This window comes from Saccostrea cucullata, unplaced genomic scaffold (genome assembly GCF_032062105.1).
Source record: "Saccostrea cucullata isolate Sc308-1 unplaced genomic scaffold, CSIRO_AGI_Scuc_v1 ctg1409, whole genome shotgun sequence".
Taxonomy (NCBI): Eukaryota; Metazoa; Mollusca; class Bivalvia; order Ostreida; family Ostreidae; genus Saccostrea; species Saccostrea cuccullata.
This window is the reverse complement of record NW_026919711.1, coordinates 104,135-115,820: the sequence shown is the minus strand read 5'-3', so window position 1 is coordinate 115,820 and position 11,686 is coordinate 104,135. Positions and strand designations below refer to the sequence as shown.

At 31.7% G+C, this 11,686-nt stretch overlaps 2 protein-coding genes across 2 annotated transcripts; both read left to right on the top strand.

Moving 5' to 3' along the window:
* Positions 1 to 3,378: 3,378 nt before the first annotated feature.
* On the top strand, positions 3,379 to 4,872 carry LOC134236316 (uncharacterized). Its single transcript, XM_062718494.1, has 2 exons — positions 3,379 to 4,188; positions 4,573 to 4,872. Exons 1-2 carry the CDS (start codon positions 3,379 to 3,381, stop codon positions 4,870 to 4,872), a joined length of 1,110 nt encoding a protein of 369 aa, XP_062574478.1.
* A 2,465-nt stretch (positions 4,873 to 7,337) lies between these two features.
* On the top strand, positions 7,338 to 8,978 carry LOC134236270 (uncharacterized). Its single transcript, XM_062718456.1, has 2 exons — positions 7,338 to 8,141; positions 8,541 to 8,978. Exons 1-2 carry the CDS (start codon positions 7,361 to 7,363, stop codon positions 8,948 to 8,950), a joined length of 1,191 nt encoding a protein of 396 aa, XP_062574440.1. The 5' UTR covers positions 7,338 to 7,360; the 3' UTR covers positions 8,951 to 8,978.
* The last annotated feature ends 2,708 nt before the right edge of the window (positions 8,979 to 11,686 follow it).

The window sequence follows — 11,686 nt, the reverse complement described above, 5'->3', positions numbered from 1 at the left end:
CTACAGTTCCACATACAGAAAATACGCAAAAAAATTATAAAAATTAGTGCTCCATTGAAATATATAATCAAACTATTTTTTAAAAATTAAATAGTCATATTATGCCTTGGATGATAGCCTACATAATGTTTTGTTTAAAATGTCAAGTATCTACAAATATGTTACATTTGAATTTCTATATAAGACCCTATTAATGACATGGATAAACTCATGATTAACAAAGAATGTTGTTTTAACTTTTAAATAAAATTAAGCAAAACGCTTCTCACTACACTTCCATAAAAACATTTTTATTCAACATTAAAAAAAAGAATATCTAGCTATCTTCTACCATAGACAAATTTAACCCCAATCACTTGTAGACACTAGTACAAAAATCCTCTAATTAAGAATCATTCATAAAGTTTGGTTCATCAATTAAGTCGTTGGAGTCTCCGCGATTGATACTGGATAAAGAGAATAAACAAAGGCAGGATACATGCTCCACAGATCCCTGTTAAAAACCATTCTCTGTAACCACTTAAACTTCGTTGCCATGCATGGTCACCGATTTTGATGAAACTTCACCCATGCTTAGTACTTGACACCAAAAACAAAAATCAAACAAAATTCGTTGCTAAGTGTCTCGGTTGCTATGGCAACAGCTGGAAAAGTTAGAAAAATCGAGATTTTCAGCAACTTTAAATCTTGACTGTGGCTTAATAAAAACTAGAAAAAGCAAACAAACAATTCTCACAAAATCATGACACCTTGATGTCACTTATACTGTAAAGAAACTGTTTAGAGTATATCTCTAAGTAACTTGTAAGCAAGGGTACATTTGGAATACATTTAAAATGCTGAAAAATGCTGAAAAACACTCCGTATTCACTAATGGTAGGTGTTACATGCTCAAACTCAATCAAAGATCTTTTTAAAAATTAATGAAAATGTTTGACCTTAAGTATATAAGTATAAGCAATATTATTCTTTAAAGAACTTTTATGGTTACCATTGTAACACAGTGTAACCATGCAAAAGATTTGGTTAATGCAACTGTCTTGAGGAAAAACACGAAAATTCAAGACTGGCAAATATTCATCCTTAGGACCTTGCAACACCAAAACCATAAGAAAAATTGGGTATAATTGCTACTTTGCAGTGTTACCGTGGAGACAAGTACCAGTGCTTAAAAGTGAATTATTTTTCGTTGCATTAAGAATTAAATTGCCATATAATCAAGAATCAAATTGAAGGACTCAGCTTGAATAGTACTTATTTGTTAAAACTGAAGTTGAATATCATATATTGATAAATGAAGAAAACAAATATCATATATTGATAAATGAAGAAAACAACACTGTTACTATGGTTACTAAGTAGGGAAAATGTTCGATTTTGTCAACTTTATATCAATACTAAACCCTGTGTGCCAACTTCTTGCATCCACTTAGAGATTGGATAATGGTCAAAATTAAAAGTCAGGTTAGCTGTTAAAAGATAGTAATCATTAAAGTTTTGGGAATCTGCATTTAAAGGTACGTATCCAAGGAAAGAAAATATTTTTCAGGTTTTTAAGCATATATTTTCTGTTTATTTCCATAGCAACACTCCATCTAAAGAATCTAATTTGAATTTTTTCAAATGGGAAAACTAGAAGCACACCAACATCTTTAAAAATTGATCATAAGTTATGAGGCAATGTGTTTTTTAAAAGATAGAATCAGATTTGAAAATACAGAGTGTTACTTTGAAGGCTCTCTGTGGTGTAAAAACCTTGGCAACCATTGCCAACCAAAATGAAATATTATATTTTGTTCCTGGTATATGTTTCAAGGCCTTTTTTCTATTATTTGGTCACATTTCATCCTATAATTGCTTTTTCTTTTACGTGTATGACTTTATAAAATTCAATGAATATTACTTCGTACCATAGTAACGTATGTAATAGTTGATTTACTAAACATGTGTATCATGCATTTGAGACATCTGACCTTCAACTTTTAGAAACAGTCATTGCCAATTGTTTGCTTTGCCGCTAATGTTAACTATGGGTCTCTAAACATGTTAAATAAATGCCATTTGTCGAACTTTAAGACATGTTCCCATGGTAACTACATGTATAAAGCATACCAACCAACTTTAGCCTAATTTCAGTTTAGGGTATTAATGACTTTTATCAGAGAGAGTATGGAGAAATTCTGAGACTATTCGTGCCACAGCTCCTATATAAAATTTCAAATCATTACAGAGAAAGCTCTTAATACGTACGCCACAATAACCAGGGTTTGGTTGGATTTCTCTGGTTTGGCATAGGCACAGTTGTCAACTGAATCTGGAATAAGAATAGCTACATTTATAGAAAAAAATGGTGTAATATACATGTATAAAGTGAAAAATTATCTAAATCACTGCACACAGGTTAAGATGACCTAGAGCAGTGTCCAGTGGGAGGAAACCCTGCTAGACGATCAACAAAAGGGTGGCTTCTGTATATATGTGATCATAATAATCTAACTATGGCAGAACAAAGTCACATATAACCATTTTAAAAATGACCAAGAAACTTCAGATAGCCCAATAGCTCTGATAAGCATTGGTCTGCACTGTCGACTCCTGGTATTTCATAAGTGCATAAAACTTTGACAAAATGCTTAAAATTATTAAGCAGTTTTACACAAAATATGCTAAAATGGCGGGAAAACGTGATTTTTATGATGTCATATTTCTAAAATAAGGGCATATTGATAAAAATGAAAACAACCAATAAAGGTCGCATATATAGCTGTACAAATAAAGCTATATATAAAGTAAATAAAGAACATCATTTTAAGGGACCAATCGAGACAATTACCATATATCGCTCTTTAATTCACAATAACTTACATTTTATTCAAATTAAACTCAAAAGGGCATAGTATATATCCTGAAAATTTCACGTCTAGCAAAGCTATACCCTATGGTATAGCTTGTGCTATCTTTCCCGCATTCTTACGGTGTTATCTTATTTCACTTACTTGTTCAGGACTTTAAGAATTAATCTTGTCCATGAATCTTCAGGATTCAGTATTTAATATGATAAATGTTATCAAATCCATTTATTTAAAAACATAGCAATATACTTAATATCCAATTATTATAAGTAATTATTTGTTTTCTTCTTTTTTTTCATTTCGTTATAAATGCGTAGTACTTGAGTGCTTGTTTATTTTTTTTTCATTTCAATAATCAATTGGTGATGTATGTATGATGAACAGTGATTTATTATAAAATAAGCATCAGATGAAAGATAAAATAGTGTACCTGATTCAGATTTTATCAATGGATAAAAAAAAATTGTTTTATGATAAAGTCTCATCATATGACTGGACTTGTTTGAATGACTCACAAATCACAAAAATGCATGGGATTACAAACAGCTGTATGGTACTTCTGTGCACATTTTTGAAAGCAGAGAGTTTGCTGTTCCATGGACAAACCAATGTTACCTCATCGGTTTCTAGTGGACATTCTGATCCTGAAGTGTACAAACAACTTCTTAATTTGGAAAGGGATTTAATTTCAATAATGAGGGATCAGAAACAACAAGCTCAGAAATTCGAACAAAAACAAACCTTATTAGAGGGAGAGATTCAATCGCTGAGGCAATGGAATCAAACGGCCCAAATGAAGATATCATTGTTAGAAAGTGAAAATAAAAATTTGAAAGAAAGACTAGAAAACATGAATTCTTCATCCACTTTCTTAAAACAAAACGTGACAACATCAGAAGATTTGAGAAAGCTTGAGAACATTCTAACCTTCGAAATAGAGCAGACTGTCAGAGACATTGAGGAAAAAATAATGAAGAACATGTCTACCACAATCACAGATCTTGAACTCCGGGACCGATATCTATCACTTTCTCTTCTGGATGTACACAGCAACATGACTATCCTTGACCACGCACTTTCTAAGCTCAAGCAGCAGCAGATGACAAATGAAAAGCAACAGAATATAACAATACAAAAGTTATCTCTTTCGGTGTTGGATGTACACAACAACACAGCAGAGCTATCGTCTTCACTTTCTAGTCTAGATGCGCAGCAGAAACAGATGAAGAGTGAGATCCAAACAGTGACAAATTCACAGCAAAAGGACATTACCAAACTGAACGATACAATTATCCATCTCAAGAATCGTATGTTCAATTGCTTCAAACAATTTAAGGTTTTAAAAATAACTATAAAGTATTAGTTTATTAAATATGTATATGCAATATTGGTAGAAAATATTCTAGTAATTTATACACTATTGCATGACAAAGTAAGAAACATAAAACAATGTTTACATTTCTTGTGTTCTTCTAGTAAACCACCTGTGAAACTTATGTAAATAACATTTGCGGGCCTTCTACATTACTATCATTGACTGATGTAAATATATATATAAATAAAATATACTTTAGGTATTAGAGTACAAAAGTACATGTAATATACCAACAGCGCTCCCTGTGATGATAATTAAAATTTCAATGCTCATGTACCTAACTATGACCTGAACAAAAATGTATTTGCAGTGCTTATGTATTTCTAGGTGTCCAATTCAATGTAGCTTTTACAGCTGCAGAATGTTGGTCAAACATATGCAAGTGAAGACACGGTCATATTTCCAACAGTCATATACCAGGCGGGAGGAGGATACAATCCTACAACAGGAGTGTTTACCGCCCCAAAGGCTGGTCTGTACCTTATATTCTGTACCAATGTGGCAGATCACTATAAATCCTTCTGGACACAAATAATGATTAATGGTTCACCTAAGGTAGGTGTCATGGCTTATCTTGATGGATCTGTAACTGTCCTCCAGTCAGCCTCCAACCTTGTTGTCCACCAGTTACAAATGGGAGATTGAGTCTGGATAAAATTGCGTTATGGTAGTAGTCCTTACTCAGGTTTAGATGATACAACCTTTTCCGTCATCATGATTAATGGTTCAAACTAAAACTACCACAGTAACTGTAACATGATTACAGTATTTTATGCTTTCTTGACACTATACCTTGAAAAGAAAAAAAAATCAAATCAATAACAATACAACTTATGAAATATAAATGAACATTTACTCAAAACCATTAACTGTAATGCTTCTTATATATCACTTGATGTTAATTTTAATGATTACATTGTAAATGTATCATAGTACGTATCACTGTATCCATTAACTGTTTAGATGTTGTAATTGCTAATAATTTGACTTGAATAAAGGTTATTTTGTTTACACTTTTCATCTTTGCCTTATAAGATCTTCTAAAATACCTAGAAATACTTTATTGATGTGGTTGCTCACAGATGTGTACACCTTCATAGGTAACCTTAGATCTGTGGTTCCGCTGTCCACAATGGTTTAGGGAAAACTACATGTATACTGAAATATTTACATTTCCAATGTCTTTGTCCGAGATAAAATTACCAATTGTAAATGTAATTGATTTCCTCATGAATGTTTTGGCGCGGTTCCAAAAAAAAAAAACCACGTGCAGGGCGGGACATCACTTAGAGAGAAGTAGGCTTGTAGCCCGTGGATTGGCGGAATCAAAACATGTAAATATAAGGAATAACTGTCTTATTTTTCGAATTCATGAAGATGATCAATGGATTGGCTTGTGTGATAATTTTATGCATAAACGCCTTCGGCGTTTATGCAATTTATCACACAAGCCAATCCATTGATCACTTCATGAATTCGAAAAATTAGACAGTTATTCCTTAAATCAATTTTAAAAGTTTGGTATAGTTTCTTCAAAAATCAATTTTTAAGGATGAATTGATACAATCTGTAATAGGAAATGAGATTTAAAATCAATAATTTTTCCCTTCATATGAAATAAACTCCCATCTTATATTTGTACAATTGTACAGTATAAAATAGCTTTGAATTATAGCTGGAAAACTTAGAAAAGTTGTTTTTTAGCCGGTGTTGAGGTAGCTTTATAGTAAAATTCTTTATAATGCAGTAACATATAAAAGTATGTATTACAAAAACAGTAAAATAATTGCTTTTTTATGAAATGTCAACTCTTATTCTGAACTATTTTCGTCCTGATGACAAATTTTTTAGAACGACAGCGTTAACCCTCACAAGGTCCTAAAATCCTAAATCAGAACATTTCCCCTCCCCTAAAATTTTAAGCAATGTATCTTGATACCACGTGAGAGAAGCTTCAAATTATAATTATTTTATAATCAATAAAACTAGAGACAAATATAAACATGTACCATATGATATACAAGTATGCGAGGGGCGTTCAATAAATAATGTCATCAGCTCGATGACATACAACATAGAAGTCATATGACATTAAGCTTGACTTTCTCTAATAATTGAATCTTTAATGAATTGATAACAGTTTATGTGACCACTTTTCATCGCATAATTTCATTGTGGGAAGCTGGAAAAAAAGGGCTAGTCGAGGCACTGGATTAAAAATGAATGGTCAAGAATCAGTAAACTAGAGTAAAATTGAACGCGTCATTAAAGCTGCTGTAAAACTTGTTAATTTCCCAAAAATATACTAACTGAAATATGTGAAATTTACAGCAGCTTATGTGTGTTTCATACACACATGAACAGGTGGATTTCAATTAACAATAATTATATAATGGGCATAAAAAATAAGTACCGTCCTAGTCAGTAAGGACATACAACAACCAATGTATATTTGCAAAAAATTCAAAACAATATCACTGATTATGTTTCATTGACTTTAAGACACATATCAAAATTGATAGACATCATTTTGGGGGTAGTTTACACTGTTTTAAAGAAACTTTTGATTGTAAAAATGTTTCATACTCAAGGTCACCCTAAATTTTTAAAAATGAGTGAAAACGAGAGCGTGTAGAAAATCTAAACAATTATTTTTAAAATATCAAAAATTGTTCTTATCCACGTTTTTCTAAAATTCAAACAGATCTTGAAACTTGTATCCATTTTGCGTTAAACCCTCAAAATAAATTTAGATTAAGATGTACTTGACAACTGCAAAGGCCTAAGAAGAGCAAAAATTTGCAAGAACACAAAACAGTTTTATACGCTATTTTCTTAAATATTAGCGGTCTTGTTGCTCAAAATCATATATAGGGAGGCAGTTCAATTTCTGGAGGAGTCTTATAGGCAAAATATTTGCCAAAAAATTAAAAGGATTATGAGAGGAAGGAAACAGAAGGAGGAATTCACTACATTAAAGTTCTTCCTGACAGCGTCCAAACCCACAGGCCATGAAGAGGCCATGCATCTGATTCAGTTTTTATCAATTGATAAAAACAAATAAATTTGTTCTATGATAAAGTCTCATCATATAACTGGACTTTTTGAATTGACTTTAACCATAATCACAAAAATGCATGGGATTACAAGCACCTTCATGGTACTTCTGTGCACATTTTTGAAAGCAGAAAGTTTGCTGTTCCATGGACAAACCAATGTTTCCTCCTCGGCTTCTAGTGGACAATCTGATCCTGACGTGTACAAGCAACTTCTTAATTTGGAAAGGGATTTAATTTCAATAATGAGGAATCAAAAACAACAAGCTCAGAAATTCGAACAAAAGCAAACCTTATTAGAGGGAGAGATTCAATCGCTGAGGCAATGGAATCAAACGGCCCAAATGAAGATATCATTGTTAGAAAGCGAAAACAAAAACTTGAAAGAAAGACTAGAAAACATTAATTCTTCATCCACTTTATTAAAACAAAACGTGACAACATCAGAAGACTTGAGAAAGCTTGAGAACATCTTAACTTTCGATACAGAGCAGACGGTCAGAGACAGTGAAGAAAAAATGATGAAGAACATGTCTGCCACCATCACAGACCTGGAACTCCGAGACCGATATTTATCACTTTCTCTGTTGGACGTACACAGCAACATGACAATCCTTGACCATATTCTTTCTAAGCTCATGCAGCAACAGAAGACAGACAAAGAGCAACAAAATATGACAATACAAAACTTATCACTTTCTCTGTTGAATTTACACATTTACACACCAGTATTATCGTCTTCTTTTTCTAGTTTGGATGCACAGCAGAAACGGATGAAGAGTGAGATCCAAACACTGACAAATTCACAGCAAAATGAGATAACGAAACTGAACGATACAATTATCCATCTTAAGAATCGTATGTTCAATTGCTTCAAACAATTTAAGGTTTTAATAATAACTATAAAGTATCAGATTATCAAATATGTATATGCAATATTGGTAGAAAATATACTAGGAATTTATAGACTATGGCATGACAAAGTAAAAAACATAAAACAATATTTACATTTGCTGTGTTCTTCTAGTAAACCAACTGTGAAATTGATTTAAATACCGTTTGCGAGACTACTACTGTAACATTATTTCACATCAATGAATGATGTAAAAAAAATATAAAATATACTTTAAGTAATAGAGAACAAAAGTACATGTAATATACCAACATCGTTCCATGTATTGATAATTAAAATTTCAATGTAAATGTACCTAACTATGACCTGAAAAAAATGTATTTGCAGTACTTGTGTATTTCTAGGTGTCCAATTCAATGTAGCTTTTACAGCTGCTGCAAAAACTGGCCATACATATGCAAGTGGAGACACAGTTATATTCCCAACAGTCATGTACCAGGTGGGAGGTGGATATAACCCTACAACAGGAATGTTTACTGCCCCAAAAGCTGGACTGTATCTTATATTCTGTTCTAATGTGGGAGATCACCATAAATCCTTCTGGACCCAAATAATGATTAATGGTTCACCTAAGGTAGGTGTCATGGCTTTTCTTGGTGGACCTGTAACTGTCACCCAGTCAGCCTCCAACCTTGTTGTCTACCAGTTACAAATGGGAGATCGAGTATGGATAAGATTGTTTCATGGTAGTAGTCCTTACTCAAGTTTAGAAGATACAACCTTTTCCGTCATCATGATTAATGGTTCAGACTAAAACTACCACAGTAACTGTAACATGATTACAGTTTATCAGTGCATTTAAGTATTTTATACTTTCTTGACACTTACTATATTTAAAAGAAAAAAAATCAACTCAGATCAATAGCAATAAAAATTGTGAAAGATAAATGAACATTTACTCAAAACCATTAACAGTAAAGGTTCTTATATCACTTGATGTAAATTCATATTATAACATTGTATATGTATAAACTAAAAGTATCACTGTATTCATTAAGGTCAGACGAGACGTTCCTCAAAATCTGTTTTGTGTATCTTCGTAATATATGGAAAATATTCAAAATTTAAATTGCATTCTAATTTCTAAACCAGTTTCTAAACGTCTTTAAAAAATCCAAACAGTTAAACATTTGAAACTGGAAATTTAATTTTCCTCCCAAAAGGATTATATAAGAAAAACTACCCCTGGTATCTTGCAGAAATGCCTGGAAAGGTACCTCAAATTTTTGTGAGTAAACATGTTTAAGTTGCAATACTTCAATGACAAAATCTTGGAAAATTTTATCTATTATTAAGGAACGTCTCGTCTGTCCTTAACTGTTTAGATGTTGCTGTAATTGCAACTCATTTTACTTGAATAAAGGTTATTTTGTTTACACCTTCAACTTTGCCCTTTAAGATCTTCTAATACACCTGGACATGTTTTGATGTTGTTGATCACTGTTGCATACACCTTCATAGGTAACCTCAAATCTGTGGTTCCATTGTCCGCAATGATTTGGGGAAAACTAAACTGAAATCAGTCAAGAAAGTTTTAGTATGGATTCTTCAAAACTCAATTTTTAAAGGATGAATTGATATAATCGATGCAATAAGAAATGAGACTTGAAATCAATAATTTTCCCTTTACATTAAATAAACTCCATCCTATATTTGTTCAATGTAAAATAGCTTTGAATTAGCTGGAAAACTTCGAAAAGTTGTTTTGGGGCCGGGGGTGAGGGGAGAGAAAGAGAGAGAGAGAGAGAGGTTAAAGAAAAATGCCGTATAATGCAGTTACATATATAAGTATGTACTACAAAAAATAAAACGATTTGCTTTTTTATGAAATGTCAACTCTATTTTTGAACAATTTTCGTCCTGATGACAAAATGTTTAGAACGACAGCGTTTACCCTCACAAGGTCCTAAAATCCTAAATCAGAACATTCCCCTCCCCTAAAATTTTAAGCAATGTATCTTGATACCAAGTGAGAGAAGCTTCAGATTAAAATTATTTTATAATCAATACAACTAGAGACAAATATAAGCATATACCACATGATATAGGAGTATATTATTTTAAATATATATTCAAGCTCTCTGATTGGCTTAAACTTGCTCACATGATTGAGTACATAACAGCATATAGACTTGAGTTACTATTTATAAAATCTGAAGTGCATATATATCGACTTGATGTTTCTTAAAATAGAGGTAATTTCTGTCAAACAAAAAATTAATAGGAAAGATTTCACAATTATAGCTAATGCAGTATATGACTGTTTCTGAAAAAATATATATATATACTTCAACTTGTATTTATAAAAAGTAATTTGAAAAAAATCGAAAATCCGCCAATTTGACTTTTAACTTGTAGCTGCACCATCATTCAATTGTAGAATAGTGAGATGCAGAGGAAAAATACAAATCTGTAGTGTATGGATGTTTGCAAATGTAAAATCGTGAACAAAGCAGAATATAGAACTAATAGACAAATAAATCAGAGAAAATTCGAATTTTGTGTAAAACTACTAATTTTTTTGAGTAAAACTAATAATGTTAGCATTCTATTATAATTTTTCTAGTTGTATTATACTCAGTGAGATATTTACTCATTATTTCTCCATTTTGAACGATATTAAGAGACAATTAGAAAACTTGGATGCCCGCCAATTTAAATCGCCATTTTGACCTCTTTACTGCCATTTTCATGAAGGCGAGTATATTTTTTTCAGATTCAGCATACTCGAATTAGTTTAAAAAACTGTGCTGGACCAAATGATAATTATTTGCCGTTAGAAGTTATTTCTAGCCATCTTTTTTTAAAAATCAGGACCAGACTAATATAGCCTATTTTCAAATCAACAGACCTAGTATTTCTAAATGCATTTATTACAGGTTTGTTTAACTATATCTATTTTTAATTCATTTAGAGATATGTTACTTATTTCTACCCATAATGAAGGATTTACTAGAAATACAAAGGCAATATTTTAACAATTCGATGGAAATAGGAAACTTTAACTAGTAATATTTGTCTAAGGATTTTTCTGTTTAAACAATTACAGATTGGTGTGACCGGTTGACAGGGGATGCTTACTCCTCAATTGCAACAGATCCAACTTCTGTTTACAGAGGAGTATTTTGGCTCTGCTTATAAAAGGTTTTGTGAGAATGATTTCAATTTGTTGCCTTGTCATTTCATTCACCAATAAGCCGACTGCTGCATGATATATTGCACCATGCAACATGATGCACATTTTATATACTCTTTTAAAACTACATCATATAAGCTGTAACTTATAGAAAAACTTAAAAACTTTACAATGTGGTTGATGGAGTAGCAGTTTATTTAACATATGTCAGATGAAAAATATATAAGTTCCAAAATTATTCTCAAACAATCTGAAGCCATGAAGAATGTTAATGAAATAAATTTAATAATAAAATACAATATGTCAATTACTATAATGAACATGAGAGATAAATTTAAATTCTTAAGGTAATGC